At 40.6% G+C, this 18950-nt stretch overlaps 2 protein-coding genes, 1 long non-coding RNA gene and 2 pseudogenes across 3 annotated transcripts; 2 read left to right on the top strand and 3 right to left on the bottom strand.

Moving 5' to 3' along the window:
• Nucleotides 1-1135: 1135 nt before the first annotated feature.
• LOC122349714 lies at nucleotides 1136-2019 on the bottom strand. The gene is made up of 4 exons (XR_006251484.1): nucleotides 1869-2019; nucleotides 1648-1755; nucleotides 1342-1446; nucleotides 1136-1237 (listed from the first exon to the last, which is right to left on the bottom strand). It is a non-coding gene; the product is annotated as an uncharacterized LOC122349714 (long non-coding RNA).
• Nucleotides 2020-2559: 540 nt separating this feature from the next.
• Nucleotides 2560-4604, bottom strand: LOC122347933 (Rieske domain-containing protein-like). Its single transcript, XM_043243178.1, has 6 exons — nucleotides 4360-4604; nucleotides 3887-3975; nucleotides 3091-3209; nucleotides 2849-2951; nucleotides 2685-2772; nucleotides 2560-2569 (listed from the first exon to the last, which is right to left on the bottom strand). Exons 1-6 carry the CDS (start codon nucleotides 4464-4466, stop codon nucleotides 2560-2562), a joined length of 516 nt encoding a protein of 171 aa, XP_043099113.1. The 5' UTR covers nucleotides 4467-4604.
• A 68-nt stretch (nucleotides 4605-4672) lies between these two features.
• Nucleotides 4673-8157, top strand: LOC122349713 (ARL14 effector protein-like). Its single transcript, XM_043245857.1, has 6 exons — nucleotides 4673-4837; nucleotides 4934-5008; nucleotides 6298-6496; nucleotides 6613-6753; nucleotides 7601-7653; nucleotides 7835-8157. The coding sequence occupies exons 1-6, from the start codon at nucleotides 4782-4784 to the stop codon at nucleotides 8061-8063; spliced, it is 753 nt and encodes a 250-aa protein (XP_043101792.1). The 5' UTR covers nucleotides 4673-4781; the 3' UTR covers nucleotides 8064-8157.
• Nucleotides 8158-9786: 1629 nt separating this feature from the next.
• Nucleotides 9787-12103, bottom strand: LOC122349131 (annotated as a pseudogene).
• A 4321-nt stretch (nucleotides 12104-16424) lies between these two features.
• LOC122349129 lies at nucleotides 16425-18825 on the top strand (annotated as a pseudogene).
• The last annotated feature ends 125 nt before the right edge of the window (nucleotides 18826-18950 follow it).

The raw sequence follows: 18950 nt of genomic DNA, 5'->3' as shown, positions 1-18950 counted from the left end.
TGACACAGGCTCAAACAGCACGGAAAACTCTGTCACGTCTGGGTAATACACACACACACACACACACACACACAGAGTCTGTGCTCATATTTGTACTGTCTTTTTCTCAACATAACATTCCATCGTAAGAAAATGAAAAATCTTCACAGAACCATGAGGAATAAACATTAATTGTCAATAGAAAACAAGTGAGTTTGCTGTACACTGTTTGTTTAAAAGTTTTTTTTTTTTATCATATTTCAGGGTAATTTCACAGCAGTGTAATGACTCATTGCAATTGTTTAAATATAACCTTAAAAATAACAAGAACCCGAGCATAAGAGCTGTGGGAAATCTGAGGAACAGAACAGACGCAATGCATAAAAATATTTCAAATGACCTTTGGACAAGGATTGACAAAATGTTCAATGTATTTACACTGATGGATCTATCATTCCAAGTGGAGGTATAATTTATTATCCATTTAATACAAAACTTGGATTAATGACTTGGATTGAATTTAAAACTAAGTCAGCGTACAGTTGTTCTAAAGGAATCTTAACTGTATTTTTAACCAAACACATGAAATTTCAGGCCAAAATACCTTCATCAGACGTCATTAGGATCAACAGTATGCCAATTTTGCTTTAAACTTAATCTGATTTCATCCTTTTCTATTGAAAATGTTTAATTCTATTAAAAAATGCTTAAAAAATGTATGTGCCATATCTGTTATTTTTGGATGTGCATGCTTTTATGAATTTGGATTAAGTTTAAAACGATGTACGATGACGATGTAAGACCCTCGAACTACATCTGAAAACCTGCTCAAAAAGCTTTAGTGAAAATCTAACTTCTCAGAAGCAGCTTAAACCACACCCTTCACACAGAACCAAAACATCCTCTGAGCGCCCCCTGTCAGCAAAAACCTTGAACTGCCGAAACGGTATTTAACAAGGTTTATTTGTCTTTTAATGCATTTAAATAAAATATCATAAAATGAAAGTTCAGTGATCACATTTCATTTCTTAAACAAGAATTATAGAAAACAGTAAACAGTTGTTTCTGTGGGGGGGAATGCATGCACATATTTCTGAATCCATTCTGTGATTTCTTTATGCCTAGGGTTCATCCGATGCTCATGTACGCACTAATTTACATTAAAAATTTCCAGAATGCAAAATTGTTGTTTTAATAAAAATAAATCCAATCAGGAGGTCTTCTGTAAGCTGGAGGGCTTGACAAGAGGAACATACCACTGTAGGTAAAAGAGGTGATAAACCAAATTATCATTTGTTGAACAAATAACAACAACATAACGAAAACTAGAATTATTCAGAAATTAATCAATGGTATGTATACCTCTTCTGTCATCCCTGCTGTCCTCCTTCCCTCTGTGTTGAACGGAGGCTTCAAAAACCCTTTGAAATGCAACTTCACCAATTCATGGAATGTTTTCAAGGAATCCTGAAATATATTGAGGGGGGAAAAAAACACGTGACTTCCTTGTTAGCAAACAGACTACTATGCAAGCATTTCAAGCCTATTTGCAGTGGCAAAGTCGTGTAAAAATAAAATAAAGCGTGATTTTATGATTAAATACTTTAATTTGATTTAACACCCCTTAAACTGTACTGTTACAAAGTTTGCTTTACAAAGATCTCTTACACGTCCTTCTTTTGAGCAGATGTATGTGAACCATCTCAGCCCTGCAGCCACGTGTGTGATTTCATCAGCGTAAATCACCTCCAACACCTTCACTGAGCTCGCGTCTCCCTGAGCAGCGAAGCGACAGAGTCTGAGGGTGCATCTAAACCTCTGGGTAAAAATACAACTAATTACATACACGAACGTGACAGAATCTGACGCACATGAGACGAGTGTTTTACCTGGCCTCGTGGACCATGTGCACTACGGCTAGCCTCGCCAAGAGGTCATGAGACGTATCCGTTGCCGATTGCCACAAACCTTGTTAAAAAAAGAAAAAAGGCTAATAAGCTCATCTACGTTACGACAAAAAAGATGAACACGTGAAATCGCTGACCGTAGTGAACTGGTAAAGCACCAAAAAGAAGCTGCCAAGCTCCACGATCCTTTGCTCTAGTAGCTGATAATGCTGCAGATATCAAACAAATCAGTTAATTAGTTAGCATTTGGCCTAAATGAGTAAAAGGTGTAAACATGCATACAGACCTTGGCTTCATCTCCTGCTACTTTGACAAAGTCTTCAAAGAACTGGCGAGGCAACGGCTCACCATTGCTCAATCTAAATTTAGAGAATCTTGCTATCACATCCCAGGACAGGTCTATCGCCCACTGCTCTATATTAGCAAGAGAGTGCAGTAAAGCAATCCTACTTCGCCTGTTGAAACAGAAACCATTTTTTCTATAGCTTTCCACTGAAGAAGATAAACTAGTGTTTAACTGAAGCAAAGTTTACCAGAGTGCCTCCCTTGCCCCGTTTGATTTTTCCAGGCTCCACGACAGTCAGATTGTCTTTTCTGTTAGGCTGCACGGGGGGGCTTGCCTCCCCAGTCTCCGTTATTTTCCCAATGTCCCAGTTCTCTTGCACCATCTTGGTCAATGAAACCTAAACAACGCAGAAAAAAACAAACAAAGCAGAAGTCATACGATCATTTACTTGAAAAGTGTACGAGTATGACACCGTTTAGTCAATCCCTACACGCTAAAGGGTATTTCCAAACCTTTCCTGTGGGTCTGGGGTGTGAAGGATTCTGGTGGCCCAAATGCAGAGTGTGTTTTCTGAGGAAGTTATTTCCACAGGCAAACTATCTGCAAAGAATACAGCATAAGCACGCACTGTGTACCATAACATGCCATACAGATCATACTTTTTGTCATTGCTCACCTTGGTGGGTTATTTTTGTCGTCGGGATGGGACAGAGGGACAGTGTGCTCTGAGTATTTATATACACTTTTCCATCCAGTACATGGACATCATACACTTGGTTCTGGTGACAAGTATATGAGACACATCAAGAATTCTAGCAGTTTGATCACTGAACGCCAAAGGTATAGTTACAGTTATAATGCAGATTATTTTTTATTTGGTGAACTATTCCGTTAACTTGGACCATCATAATAACTTGCCTGCAGTCCAGTGGAAGAGGAACCAGTTTCAAGGCTGAAATCAAAGTAGTGCCACGGGCAAATCAGTGCCAGTTTCCCGTCGCCCAAATCCTCAATATCACCTTGCTCAAGTGGGCCCCCTGTTAAGCAATGGATCGTTATATTCTATATATATATATATATATATATATATATATATATATATATATATATATATATATATATTAAAACAATTCCTTCAATTTACTGTATTACAGTGATATTTTCATAAAGACCCATAATATTTAGCTGTTGTCAGAAAAAAAGTTTTTAAACATAAAAGACATAAGAAATTGTTTGTCTTCATATGTGCTACATAAAAACCTTAAAGAGATAGTTTAACCAAAAACAATTACAAATTTATATGAACTTTATTGTGTAGAATATAAAACATCTTGAGAAATGTCTTTTTGTCAATAATTTTTGTCTTGACAAATCACAACAAGGTTTGTTTGGTTCAAAATGTCTTCTTTGTGTTCACAAATGAAATAAATGTAATGTGATTATTTCGTATCCGTTAAGTAGGCGTTATTCAATTAGAGATAAAGCAGATATAAAACATTAGCCAGGCAAATATGTATGACTAATGTTTCACCTAGAAGTGGAAGTTTTGCATAACATTGTATGGGAGGACATAAAATAAATGACTATTCAAGAGGAACCACGTGAAAGCATAAAACTTAACAGTAGTTGTGATGACAAGCTGAATCTAAAACCACATCACTTACCTTGGCAATAACGCACAAGAGTTCATTATATCTGACTACACACAACTAACCTTCATGTGGGCAAGATGAATCCATAGCCCAGAATTTATCATCCTTTGTATGCACCAGGACTATATGCTCTCCATCATCACAGTAAAACCTTAAAAATATTGTGGTTATTATTTTATAGAATATGGGTAAATGTGTACATATGAAGAAATATTTTACGGACATAAATCTTCTTGGCGGAAATACTATATACACAGTCATTCTTTAATACAGGCAAGTGTTTGGACCCCACTGTATTTCTCTAATTTTATGACATTTCCTTGTAAAACCATTTAGCCTTTCAAAACAGCCATCCATTATGTTTTAGCAATTCAAAAACATGTGCATTTTAAACAGATTCTAATGTCATGTCTAAATGTAATTTTAAAATATACTTTTTTTTAAATCTCCTTCCCAAAAGGTTATGTTTTATTGAACATAACGTTCAAGAGCATCGTATATTTATGTGTGCATTTATACAATGACAGGCGCTTACTTTGTGCATGGTGACTTAAATTTAGATTTATCTCCCACACACTGCCAGTTTCCAGCTTTGACAATGTCTTTAAGCGCATCGACTAAATCCTTATCGAAGTGATCCATTCAAAAAACCTCCTTACGCCTTCCACTACTTTTCCAGATCCATGTGGCTATTATAAACACCGAGGGAAATGTTTCTTAAACTTCCGGTTACAATTTATTTCAAAATAAAAGTTTGAGACGTTTAAGTCTATTTCTTTTTTTCTTTTTCATGAAACAAGCGCTTTAAAAAACGCGTTGTTTTGTCTATCGAATAGTGAAGAAATGGCTTATCCCCAAATACTACGTGATCTCCGATGAAACTAAATTTATCGCGCTGTGTGGCTGTCCAGCGTCCGCCAAACAAATAACCGCGCATGCGCAGTTAACAAGGTCCGTATGCACGAAAAAGTGGACACCAAACGCCAAAAACTGGATAGAAGAAAAAGAATAAGGTCCGTGTTTCGATGCGTTTGTGGTAATGCTTGTGTAAATGATTGTAGTTCGCGTTGAAAAATAACCTGTTTTTGTCCATTTTTACATGAATACAGCACCATGCCCATCTCCTGTTCAGCTATTGATTGCTCAAATCGGTTTGCCAAAGGATCAGTGATCAGATTCTACAGGTAATATAATGCTTTTTTTTTTTTTAATAATAATTGTTTTAAGTTTCTTACTGTGAGATGCTGTGCATCCAGAAAGAGGTTTTCTAGTTAACTAGTTTTCTCTGTAACTTGTCGTTAACATGTAAAATACCTAAAATACTACTTTCAGCCTTAGACAAGAGGCAACACAACCTTCACCCTCATCGCTTATTGTGGTGCGTCGTGTTTCCTTGTCTTCCTTTTTCACTTTTAATACGTATAGTCTATTATTGATGGCAGCAGATAAGGATGTTATAATTAATATAAAAACATAATTAGCGTTCTTGTGTTATGTTGTCATTAAAAGAAAACGGGACTTATAACAGCTGATATGATGGTTCATTTAAATGTAGGTAATGAGCACTGGTTGCTGATTTCAGTGTGCACTTCTGGATAAACCCTATTGGAAGCAGGGCTTGACATTAACTTTTTTGCTCACCAGCCACTGTGGCTTGTGGTTTTCCAAATTTATTAAAGACTTAATACTGCACACAAATGTTTCCAAGTCATTTGACCCATTTAAATGGGATTTTCCCCATTACCGTGTTAAATGCGTGCATAAGCTTAAAAATCTTACATTTTATTAATAAATGCATTTAATATAATAAGATGGTATAGGGCTGTTACCAATCATGTTAAGTACAAACAATCATTCCACTGCAGAAATAGAAACATCCAGATGCATTTATGACATTTCAATGTAGCTGAAATATAGCATGAATGTATTTACACTGCATGCAAGTTATATAATGTATACAATATAGCTATATGTATATTAAAACTCACAACATTATGCTGCTTCAAATTTACAATCACGGTACGCAGGGAACTTCCTGCTCTTGTCATGTTGCTTAACTAGGCTGTATGCTATAAATCTAAAAATAACTTATTTTTTGCATTTGCATTAATTTTTTCAGTTTTCTCCACAAGATTCTCTCACATGGACAACCTTTGTGAGCCTTATTGGAGTTGCCTTGTTACTCATCCTATTAATCGCTGTTTACTTGAACTGAATGTATTAAAATTAGATCCATTCTCACCTTTATTTCGGTGCAGTTGGATGGTTTAATCAGATTAGTTGTCCGGTTGGGCAAGTAAAATTCTCTCCTTTCACTTGCCCCCTCAAAAAAAAATCTACTTCTCTCAGACAAGCATTAATGTCGAGTTCTGTGACTGTATATAAAACTCAACCCGCCAGAGTGGCTAGTGGCAGCGACTGTGTTACTCGCCACCAATGAAATTGCAGCCACCTTTTCTTTCTCTCTGTTCAGGTTTCCAATCAGCAAGCCTCAGCTAGCCGAGCAATGGGTACGAAACCTTGGGAAAAAGAACTTTGTTCCCACTCAGAATTCCTGTTTGTGCTCCGAGCATTTCCAGCCTGACTGCTTTCGTGACTATAATGGAAAACTGTTTCTCAGAGAGGACGCAGTGCCAACTATTTTCGCAAACCCTGGCGGAGACGGCACAAAGGTGTGCGTCTTTACACTTAGTAGAGTTATTCTCCTATTAAAAAAAACTAAAATCAGTGCTTTAGCGGTGCAATCCTACTCATTGTTTTGTCAATTTTGTTTATGTATTGCTTACAGATTGAGTTACGGAAAAACAGAGGAGGTTTAGTGGCAAAGGATGCAAATGATTCCAGTCGGTTTGGTTCACTTTCTGATAAAGATAGAGCCAAACTAATCACAAAAGACAGAAGACAGCCTATAAGAGACTCTAGCCTGAAGGTAACACATACACTGCTGAATATGCAATTACTAACACTTACTTTAGTCTGTTTTTAGCTTGTCTGAAAGTCATTAACACATCTCACGCTTTTTTTTTTTTTTTTTTTTTTTTTTTTTAATCTCGTAGAGAAAAATATTTTCAGATTTGCTGTATGTGACTTGAGCAAATCTTAAAAGGTGTTTGGTCACAAGGTGCGTCAAAGATAAGAATGATTCTAGATATGTTGATTTAACAGCACAGCAATAGAAAACAATGTGAAAATTAAAGCATGGTTAATGTATTGCAAAAAAAGAGAGGCAGATTTTTTTAAACATTCTAAATGGAAAAACATGGAAAATAAGCTTGCTTGAGTCTTTTTTTCTGGTGGAAATGCTTGGAAAAGTAGTATAGATGAAGCATCATAGCATTTTTATTATTTTTTTATTATTACATTTGCAATATAACACTAAACCTTTTTTGTCATTACTTAAGGCCTCGAGTTATAGGAGTTTTTTTTCTGATATTTTTATAATGTTTAATACATTTAAATTCCAAATAACATTTTGCTTATTAAAATGTCAGTTTCTGCCTCAGATTGAAAAAAAATGAAAAAGGTAATGCTGATGTGGGATTACAAATGTAATAATCTGTTTAAGATATGCTGAACCTGTATGTTCTGACATGGCATAACACACAAAAACTGAGGTGAAGTACATTTTATTTAGCATTTAAGGTTATTATGTGACATCAGACAAATTACTCTGTCAAGCAAAGTTTGTTGCAAGAGGTTCCTGTTCTCTTATCTTACATTAAAAAAGCCAAATTACTGAGACTCTCTCCAATTAATGAATTTTTTCTGTATTGCAGAGCAGAGGTGTGAATGACCGGAGACGTGCAGGGAAGGTCTCGTTAGGTGACAGGTACATGTCTTTCTAGAACTTAGAAACACATCCCCTTAGTTCTAATGAAAAGCATGTAAATCACAGGTTTGTTTACTGAATTTCAGTTATATTCCGAGATTTACATGGTGTCATAAGCATTGGAGGAAAAAAAAAGTTTGGATGAATTTACCCCATTCTGCCATCTTTCTTGCCCCTGCAGACAGACCATGTCTCTGAAGAGTAAAGTGTATGACAGCAAGGGTCTTTTGATCTCATGTGCAAGGGATCTGTGTGACTGTCTGGATGTAGACTGCATGGGTTGTTTTTACCCCTGTCCTGAGTGCGGATCTCGGAAGTGCGGTGTGGAGTGCCGATGTGACCGAAAATGGTTATATGAGCAAGTGGAGGTCGAGGGAGGAGAGATCATTCGCAACAAGTTCGCAAATTAGCTACCATGTTGGTAGACTGTGAAGATGACACCACCTCTGCTCCTGAGCAAAAAAACACTGACGCTGGCTTGGTATATGGACATTGCGCAAGTACTTGCTTCCGTTTGCTATATTGTTTATTTTTTAAATGTAAAAGTTTAATAAAGAATGTTGTCGTATGTTTTTGCCATTTTTCCAGGCTTCCCACTTTAGTTATGTTAAAGTTATTTACAAATATTATCTTTCAACGCTGTAAACTTCTCTTTATCTGAATCACTCCATCTACACTATATCTTATGTAAAATACCAAGCATTGTATGTAGCCACTTTATTATTGTTATTAGATTTTAAGTTTGAAAATGCACATGTTTAGCTCTTTGGTTTGCTCTGTAAACTACTACGATATCCAGAAACCTGTTGGTGTACTGCAGGGCACTTTAGTATTTGTTTGGAGATATCATCTATTAGATATTGTCTAAGATGTTTTTTCTAATTGGCCCATTTGTCTCCGCCTGCGAGTTGAGGACGCTCCACCTCCTGTTGCAGTGCTGGAAGCCAGGAATGTCAAGATGAAGAACAATCTGTCATAGGCCCGTTTTGCCTTGTAGCTGCACAACAATAAGAATGTACAAACGGCAAGAAAGTTGACTCGAAGCAGGGATAATGCATTGCAGAAATGCTCGAATGAGGCTGATTTTGATGATTTTCAGGATGTTCACATCTAGGCAGGCAGTTTATCTAGGGAAAATTGCATGGGTGAAGCTTTTTGCAGTGCAGTTTTAAAGATGTTTTTTTTTTAATACAGTTGTTTAAATATTACATTCTTTGCAAGTGGCCTTGAGTTATATAGAGAATTTCTGCCAGTTTTAAATCAATTAATCAAATTAAATTTGCAGTGACCCTTAAAATATTGAAATGTGTTTGCAGTGTGCCAGCGTTAGAAAATCACATGTACACAGATGATTTGTTTCTCATTGACCTTGCAAAGTTTCAACTACCAAGCAACTGAAATTCTTGTTTTTTTATTTAAATGGCACCTTAAAAAGAGCACCTGTTAGGATGTAGCGTCTCTTGTTTTTATCATCTGCTCCTTTATCGCCATGCATGATTATTAAAGGCTCTTTGTGATGTGCCCTAACCCGTTTCTCTCTATTTATATGTAAGGCATTACCCTTTTTCTGAAAACTCTTTGATATTCATATTGATTCATTACTAATTTGATTATGTAAATGTGGTACGGTTTCAGTGAGTGAGTTTACTCGGCGTATCAGAGAGAGCGTCCTCACAGACAGAATTTTTTACACTTGGTCTCAGAAGGACAATTATAAGCTCTGGTAGAAATTCACCAATTTCACAAGTAAAATGAATGTGTCTGCGTCTCGGCGTTAGGGAACAGATGGTTTATCACAGGAAATGAGTTCTGTTTACGCTATGTGAGAGCTGTTTTAATGCTGAGATTACTGACACGTGAGCCTACAGAAGATTCAGAAACGTAACAGGATGAAACGGCGACCTGTCAGGAGCTTTGAGCCAAGCATCCATCCTTTATACGGCTTTAAAATGTATTGTATTTAGCCATTGCATTCAGGTTCTTGGGGAATGTTATATTTTTTGATGCTTGCAAATAATACCAAAATGTTTTATACTTGTTTTATTCTATTATGCAATTTGCAGGGTGTTATGAAATATTAAGAAATGTACAACGGGCTTTGGACGGTTGCAGAGATGGGTTTGCTTTCCTCGTCTAATGTGCATTGCAGCTGAGTGTCTGCTGGCTGAGGACTCCACAGTCTGTGATGTCAGAGTTACACTTGTCGCATGCGCAGCTGAGGGCCACTGGGTGCGTGAAAACAGAGTCAGCCCTGCTCGGACAGCCTTTAAACTCGTAGGTCTCAGAGGGTCCATTCTTTGAAGATGCAGATGCTCTGGTAGGGCAGCATCAGTGGGCTACGGATAAACACTTTCCTGCCATGAGAAAGTATTTTAGATCCCTTTATGTGGCGCAAGAAAGAAGAATGAAGGTTGTATTGATAATTTAAAAAAGCTCGATTTGAGAGGAGAGACATATACTAGACAGATATATTCTAATATTATACACACACATGCATATATATATATATATATATATATATATATATATATATATATATATATATATATATATATATATAATATATAAACATCATTTAATGGTCTTAAATGAAGTCTCATGCTTACTAGGGCTACATTCATTTAATCAAAACACAGTAAAAACAGTAGCCTAATATTGTGAATTGTGAAATATTATTACAATTTAAAAGAACCGTTTGTTATTTAAGTGTAATTCATAGCAGAGCCTATAAAGTGCCCCTATGATAGATTCTGGAAAATGACCCTTGTAACAGCTCTAAGTGAATGAAAACATCTTCCAGAGTTTTAAATCTGAAAACTCGACTTTCGCGGGGTTTGAATGGAAATGCAGTTTCGTTCTTTGCCACTAGGCGGCATTTTTCGAGCGGTAAAACTCACAAACATCGAATGAAATAAACCAATAGCCACAGAATTAGCTTCAAGCTAAGATTCAAGATTGATTCAAAGGGAATCGTTGGGAGTCCTTGAGCAGATAAGGTAAAAAATAAAGCACCATCACTAAGTCGTCGGTGCAATATGATGCTTCAGAAATTATTCTAATTGGCTGATTTGGTACTTTTTTTAATGTTGAAAAGGTTTGTGCCATTTATTGTCTTTGTGGAAACCGTGACACCCTGTCTAAAATAAAATGTATTTTTTATTTATCAAAGTATCCTAAAAAAAACCCCCACACGATTTCCACAACAATATTAGGCAGCAAAAATAGTTTTTTAAAATAATTTATAATAAAGCAACATCATATTAGGTTTTTGAAGGCTCGTGTGTGGCACAGATCGCCGGAGTAATAGCTGCTAAAAAAAAATCATACGAATAAATTCACGTATATGTCAGATGTGCACAAATCAATTTAAAAGAAAGGTTACAAGCACGTTATTTCGACCTACCTGTGTTTTACAAAGCCCGGCACAGGCAGTGGTGTCAATTGTGATGCAGCTGCCACATTCCTCGCTTTCCACAGTAATGGAGATATTGGTGAGCCGACAGCTGGACCTGCATTCTGATCCTGCCCTCATTAGCGCTGGCAACAGCATCACCATAACAACGAAGCGCATCCTCATCTGGGAATCAATGCGAAAGCGTGCAGCTAATCAAATACAGGTACTGCAGTGGGTAAAGCATTAGCAGTGCATTTGTGTCCAGCTTGGGATTTATTGCTTAATTTATTGCAACACCATTGAAAGCCAGACCACACTAAACAAGCTCACATAGCCTGGACACAAACAAAAAGTTGGAAAAATGATTATTAGTTGAGCGACTCATTTTGATTCGGTTTGGGAAAAGCAACCATCAAACACATTGAAACCGAATGAGATATAAATGCTAAAATACCAACATGAAGTTCACGTCAGTCCTACCTGCTGGAGTTTGGCTGAGACAAAATCCTTTCACCTCAGTTCACACGGACACTTATACCCTCCTGTCAGACGTGACGCCCACATCTAGTCGAGAGCAGCCATGTCTTATCTTACTACTGCGTTTGCTTTTGTGGAGGTGGCACAAATCCCCAAAAGCCCTGTGGCCATGGCATTCAGTCTGGAAGAGGCTTAGACAGAACAGGATCCATGTAAAGGCCACCACTGATGTTCTGCTTTTCAAGGTCAGTGTTCTGCAGCACAATTCCTGGATTGAAAATTACTGGAACAACAGCTTGTCATCTCTAAGAGATACGTACATGGTTGCTTCAACTACCGATTGCTGCAGGATATTTTTAATATTTCACCACAAAAATCTGTCGGTTTTTAGTCTCCACGGCATCTGTTCGGTTTTTACCTGACTAACTTTCGAAACAGTCTCTCACAACAGATGGAGGTGATTTTTTTTTTTACCACTAGATCCATCTACTGATATTATAACTTTCAATAAACTGATCAAATGTGACAGATCAAAGACATTTAGAATTTAGTGTTTTTAAATTACTTGTAATATTTATTTTTAATTATACTTTAATTTGAGAAATATCTGTTTCAAATGAAAGTTGTTATTAATATTATTATTCTTTTAAATAATACTGAAAAACAACTTTTTTCATTTTATTTCACTTTTTTTTTTAGTTTTCAGATTATAATAAGAATCATTTAATTGCAACTGAGCACCAAATCAGCGTATTAAAATTATTTCTGATAATTATTTTGTTTATTTTGAAGACCGAAGTGAGGGCTGCTGCTTTGTCGCATTTAACTGCAGTTTCGTAATTAAAAAATTAATTCATTGCTCTTTTATTGATTTTGATTGCATCCATTGTCCTCGTTTGTAAGTTGCTTTGGATAAAAGCGTCTGTTAGATGACTAAATGTAAATGTAAGTGCAAAAATGCGAGACAAAATCATACTTTTGATCTGTTTAATGCATGAAATCACCCATTACTTTTTTTCAAAGCGTGTGAGCATTTCAATCTCCATTTAATTTTCCAATACAAACGGCGAAAGATTTATCTAGAGTTGTGCTTAAAGACTTATTTCAAACATAGAAATCTTACTGACCTCAACATTGGGAACATTTGATATACAGTATATAGTCTACGAAACCGTCGTCTGTAAAAGAGCTATTCTAGCATTCATTCCGTTTAGCAGCGGGCCTAGCCATTATCGCCTTGACCATTATCTGTTTTAAAGTCATACAGCGCCCTGGATTTTCATTTTGATTCTGTTCATTCTCTTCAGTCTGGCTCTACAGCTTTTCATCTCCAGCTCAACCTTGACAAAACGAAGCTCTTTTTTTCTTTCGCCCGCCCCCGGTCTCTTTCCATCGCATTTGAAGGTTGTACAGTCATTGACTCCTGATGTGTACAAATCTTGGAAATTGTCCAAGATGACCCGCTGACCTTCATTTATCAAGCTGCGACAAGTGCCCTATCAGAATAAGGCCTTTCAACGCAGAGAAATCCTGTCTTTTTTAAATCCCATCGGAGCATCCGAAATGCTCCTGACTTCGTGTATCCACCAATTCTGACATTTGCTCAGGTCTCGGTGTACTTCCCACGGCTGCCACAGTCATATTCAGGACCCCATTCTTGGCCTACAGCGCAGTCAGCACCATTATTCTAATAACTACGAGCCATTATCCAATCGCACACCCACAACCTTCACACTACAGTTACAATCTTCACTCCCTGCGTATATAAACCAGTCATCCTGCGTGCTTGCCCGCAATGACTAAATGCTGTTTCGTGAAATACTGCCCCCTTTTATTGTGCATAGTGCCAGATGCAGACTCTACACAGAACAGACAAGCGTAGAAAAAACATAAGCCAGGTCCAAAGCAAGCTACTAAGGTGGAGCATTTGAATGATGAAACAGCAAGAAGTCGGTTTGCCAAGATAGTAAAGGTTAGTCGCTGCGTACTGTATTAACAAGCACAAACACAACGTCTGCTGCATTACTAGCGAGCTGGATCAAACACATTTCCCCCCTCTAAAGCAGAGTAAGGGTGGGTTTTGTTGTCTTGTGAAATGCGATATTTGTTTTCCAGGTTATAATCGTAAAGCAGTCGTGGCTTAAACAGTGCTGCTGACGAAACTGGTTTTTAAAGATCTCTGTTGTAAAACAGAGTGCCAGGAGAAACAGGCAGGTGGCGTAGTGGGAGTAGTCATTTGCATTTTGCTTTCATGCAAGTTAAGGGCATTAACAATCTCAGAAAGCAAAATTTAGTTTAAACGATCTTCAGTGTCTTTTTATTGCAAGGCCACTATAGTCTGTATCACTGTATCATGCAAATGCAAAGAAAGTCACGCACGATCGTGTTATAGACCATTAAATAAATCTTAACATTGTTCTAAAGGCAGACTAAACTGATGCAAAATATTATTTTAGAAAAATGATACAACTTATTCCAAACAAGATGACAACTTCTTTTACAACATAATAAATATGCGAGTTACGACAAAATAAACTGTGATGAATCTTGTGCTTCCTAAAGCTGTTGTGTTAAACTGATTTAATTGCGTCAACCTTTAAACTTTAAGTGTTGCAAAATCGTTCTTTTTTTTCCCTCAGGTTTTCAGCAGATCCTACATCACCCGCTTTCCTTCTCTCGTGGGTCTCGTTGGGTCCCCAGGGCCCCGGTTTTCGAACCCTATGTCGAGCCAAAGGAGGTGAATCTTTTATTTATGCCCTTTGTATAAACGCTCGCTCGTTTAACGGAGCGTGGAAGAGTGAAGTGCAGAGCTCTCACAACACAATCACATTCGTCTTTTTTATGCTGTGTTTACATTCTTAACTTTTTCCGAACGATGACTATACACAAACGGGGCCGTGACAGAAAGTGTATGCGGCTTTTTGACAGAGCCACACACAGGCTGCTTGGTGTGTGCGGCTCGCGCTCTGCAGCGGTCCCTCGGGTAGGCAGTTGCGATGAACTGGATGTCAACAGATGCATAAGGGGGCTGTCGAAGTTTGAGAGCCGCAGCACACCGGCGCGCGCCTGCCGCGGCCACAGGGGGGCGATCGAGGTCTTTCCGCGCTGCGCAAACGTGCCTCTCGCGGCGGAGCGCAGCTCCCCAATAACACGAGCACAATGGTCAACGGGCGAGACTGAGCGGCAGACAGATGCGCGCTGCGCATACTTACCTAAGGCTATTTCACATGGCATCCTAAAACTTTGATACATCTCGATTCTGACGCCGCTCGCGTGATTTATGGAGCCGCGCAGCACGCTCTCGGTAGCAGCACCTGCTTTTTGGTGAGTGCGAGTCCAGGCTTAATGCAGCGGTGCATGTTTTTTGGGGAGGGGGAGATGGGCAGGTGATGAGAGATCCTGTTGAATAAAGACCCGACGGCGAGCCGTGGCCGAAACTGTCATCCCTCGAATGCGATCGCACCTGACTGTTGAGGTGTCATGTTCTGCGTTTGGCTACGTCGAGGAATATCTGAGCGAGAGGGAAATTTGGACAAACCTGGGATGTACGTCCTCAGCCATCTCTAGCTTGTTATATTGAGGGTGGAAGCTGAGAAGACATCCTCATATCATTTCCTACGTAAGTGGCTCGAATAATGGAAGGTGGAGTGCATGAGAGGGCTGATAAATTGCGTGCGACGACTGTTTATAATTAATTGTCATGGGATTTTGGATCAGTAATATCACGCGCTGTTTCCTGTTGCCTTGCTCGGCTGGCCTGTTACAATAAGGATGTGCCACAGTAGTGTTGTTATTAATATTATTGTCGATATGCAGCGCGGGAATAGTGACTTGCGCCGTTGTTACCGATTACTTTTCCAAAATGTTCTGCTCACGTTTGGTGTACATAGGCTACCCATCGCGGTCTGCTTGGACTACATTACGATGAGCAGTTTGCATTCTACAACACGTTTTTCTTTTCTTTGCAGCTGTTGCTGGTGTCAAGCGGATTCAGTGATTCATTCATAGAAACCGAAGGGGCAGAGGACGGAACAAACCTACACCCCACCCCTCCCTCGCAGCGAAGATGGGAACCAGCGATTTCATAGGCGAATAAAGTCTCTACCCAGCACCTCAGATAACGGAGCTCTCCTCCTGCATTCGGTTTCCTTTTGATAACGCAGGCGCGCGCCGCGCACATGGATTCTAGAACTGTTGGACACCTTTTTCTCACGATGATGATGGTCACGATGATGGTGATGTCACCAGAAGCGCGTCGCTTCTCCACAATTGTAAAGTCCAATTACAACAAGTAAAAGTGCACCGAAAGAGCTCAAAGCACTTCCGAAGGCAGCGGACCTAGAGTGCCATTAAAGTGCATTTATGAACTTGCTGAGGCCGTCTTTTGCTCAGCCTCGTTCTTCAGCCCGTTTCCCATCATTCTGAACGCTTCGTAGTTTGAGAAGATGGAGTTTGCTATGGTGGGTGCGGACAGCGGGGGCTGCAACACCCACCTGCCCTATGGATATGCCCAGGCTCGCGCCAGGGAGAGAGAGCGCGAGCGCGAGCGGCAGTCTCGCGCGCGCGGCGGCGGCGGCGGCAGCCGAAGCCGGAACGGTCGGAGAGGAGGTGGGTCCAGCGGCCATCCCCACAACCATCCGCATCAGAGTCGCACCGCCTCTTCAACGAATGCCAACAACAGTAGCGCCGGGACCGCCTCGCGCCCCTCCTCCTCCTCCTCCTCCTCCTCCCAACAGCCGCAACAGCAACAGCAGCAGCAGCAGCAACACCACGAGCCGCCACAGCAACTTCTCCGAGAGCGAAAAAAGCAACGAGGCGTCGCGCGCTGGAGACGGAACCGCGCGGCACTCGGCGGGGATCTACGCCACTCAGAGTTGGCGCTCCTAGGGTCGAGGAGGACATAATGATCGAGGAGGACGAGGCGGAGGGCGAGGAGGAAGAGGAGGACAGGGCAAGCAAGAGGTCGAGTTTTGTCTATAACATGGATGATGAAGAGGAGACGGTCTCGTTAACGGACAGGCGTCCTCAATCAGGCTACGAAAATGTTTACAACGAGTACGGCTGCTGCGAGAGAGTTGTCATCAACGTGTCAGGCTTGAAGTTTGAGACCCAGCTGAAGACTCTCGCGCAGTTCCCGGACACTCTCCTGGGGGACCCTGAGAAGCGAATCAGGTACTTCGACCCTCTGCGTAACGAATACTTCTTCGACAGGAATCGACCGAGCTTCGACGCCATTCTGTACTTCTATCAGTCCGGGGCCGCTTGAAGAGACCCGTGAACGTGCCGTTTGACATTTTTTCCGAGGAGGTCAAGTTCTATGAACTCGGGGAAGAGGCGATGCTCAAGTTTCGCGAGGATGAGGGCTTCGTAAAGGAGGAGGAGAAGCCGCTGCCCGAGGACGAGTTCAAACGCCAGATCTGGCTGCTCTTCGAGTACCCGGAGAGTTCAAGCCCAGCCAGAGGATCGCGGTCGTGTCAGTGCTGGTCATCGTCATATCCATCGTCATCTTTTGTTTGGAAACATTGCCAGAATTCAGGGACGACAAAGAATTCCTCAGCCCAGGTAAAAACTCAACGCAGGCGGACAATGGATTTACGCCGTTCAACGACCCCTTTTTCATCGTTGAGACGGTGTGCATCATTTGGTTCTCGTTTGAGATCATCGTGCGCTTCTTCGCGAGCCCCAGTAAAGCTGCTTTCTTTAAAAACGTGATGAACTCCATAGACATCGTCTCTATTTTGCCTTACTTCATAACTCTCGGCACAGACCTCGCTCAGCAGCAAGGCAACGGGCAACAGGCGATGAGTTTCGCGATCCTGAGGATAATACGACTCGTCCGCGTGTTCAGGATCTTCAAGCTGTCTCGGCACTCGAAAGGTCTCCAGATCCTGGGGCACACTTTGCGCGCGAGCATGCGGGAGCTGGCGCTGCTCATCTTCTTCCTCGTCATCGGCGTCATCCTGTTCTCCAGCGCGGTGTACTTCGCGGAGGCGGACGATCCTCGTCGCAGTTCACCAGCATCCCAGACGCGTTCTGGTGGGCTGTGGTGACCATGACCACGGTGGGCTACGGGGACATGAAGCCCATCACGGTCGGGGGCAAAATCGTGGGCTCGTTGTGCGCCATCGCCGGTGTCCTGACCATTGCGCTTCCAGTTCCTGTCATCGTGTCCAACTTCAACTACTTCTACCACCGGGAGACTGATAACGAGGACCAGACTCCGTCGTGGAACAGCCCCGCCGGGCTGCCCGTACTTTCCGGATTTCCTGAGAAAATTCAAAGGGTCCCCATCGGGGTCGTCTTTGGGTGACAAGGCGGCAGAGTACATGGAGATGGAGGAGGGCGTGACGGAATCTCTGTGCGGGGCTGACACGCAAAGCCCGAGCAGAGGGAACGGTACTGACTTAGGCGGAAAAAACAGTTCACATTCACGAACCCTACAGACAGATGTATGATTATGGACGAACGATAACCTCCTCGGGAGGTTTTCATAAAGATGACTGCACAATTGAATCAGTTAACAGCACACATGCACAACTTGAAGACATATACATAGTACGCGCGTGCGCAAACGTTCACTCACTCACACACACACACACACACACACACACACACACACACACACACACACACACACACAAACACACGCGCGCACACATACAGACACGCACTCGCTCACTCATCGAGTTCTGGACCTGAGCTGAAACATTTTTGCAATGTGGCTACTTTTGTAGTGAAACATACCCTGTAATCACGTGACAGGCAACGCAAAAACCACCAGCTTTACGTGACGTGGAGAGGTGTCTCTATCTGCCCGCGACTCCCGGTTCATTAACGAAGGCAACAAAAAGGAACTTGCATAGGCACTTTATGAGTTACATTTGTCAGTAATTGTAGGGAAAAGAGGCGAGTTCTTATCTAATGCTATTATGCAATAACGTTTAAATCGTTTGCACTATCATCAATTATGTTATAGTCTCCCAGTTTAATGCAGAGGAAAGAAACAGGTAACACTGAGGTAGAGAGGGAGGGCATTGAAAAACGACTCAGTAATCACACTATGACTTGCATTATTAATTAATTCGAAATACTAGCAAACATATACGCTGCAATCTTCTCTGATTAAGACTAATTCAGCTAATAGCAATGATTTTTTTTTTGACATATTTAAATTATTACGATTAATTGGAAAGCAGCATGCTGCTTAACTTAATGCAATGTTATCTTAAATCCCATTATGGCAAACATGTCCGCATGGCAGTATTCAGTATGTTCTACACTCTGGTAAAACCCCTCTTAGCACACCCGTGTAGTAGTTCTTTGTGCATTGTCCGCAGTTACTGAAGAGTCATTTTTAGTCAGTCCCTTTTTGTGAGTATTGGAAAACAAATCAGTCATGTTAGGTTTTTGATCATTAGCACAATCT

Source organism: Puntigrus tetrazona, chromosome 7, assembly GCF_018831695.1.
Source record: "Puntigrus tetrazona isolate hp1 chromosome 7, ASM1883169v1, whole genome shotgun sequence".
Classification (NCBI taxonomy): Eukaryota; Metazoa; Chordata; class Actinopteri; order Cypriniformes; family Cyprinidae; genus Puntigrus; species Puntigrus tetrazona.
Note: the sequence above shows the minus strand (reverse complement) of the source record. Positions and strands in the feature narration are given on the sequence as shown.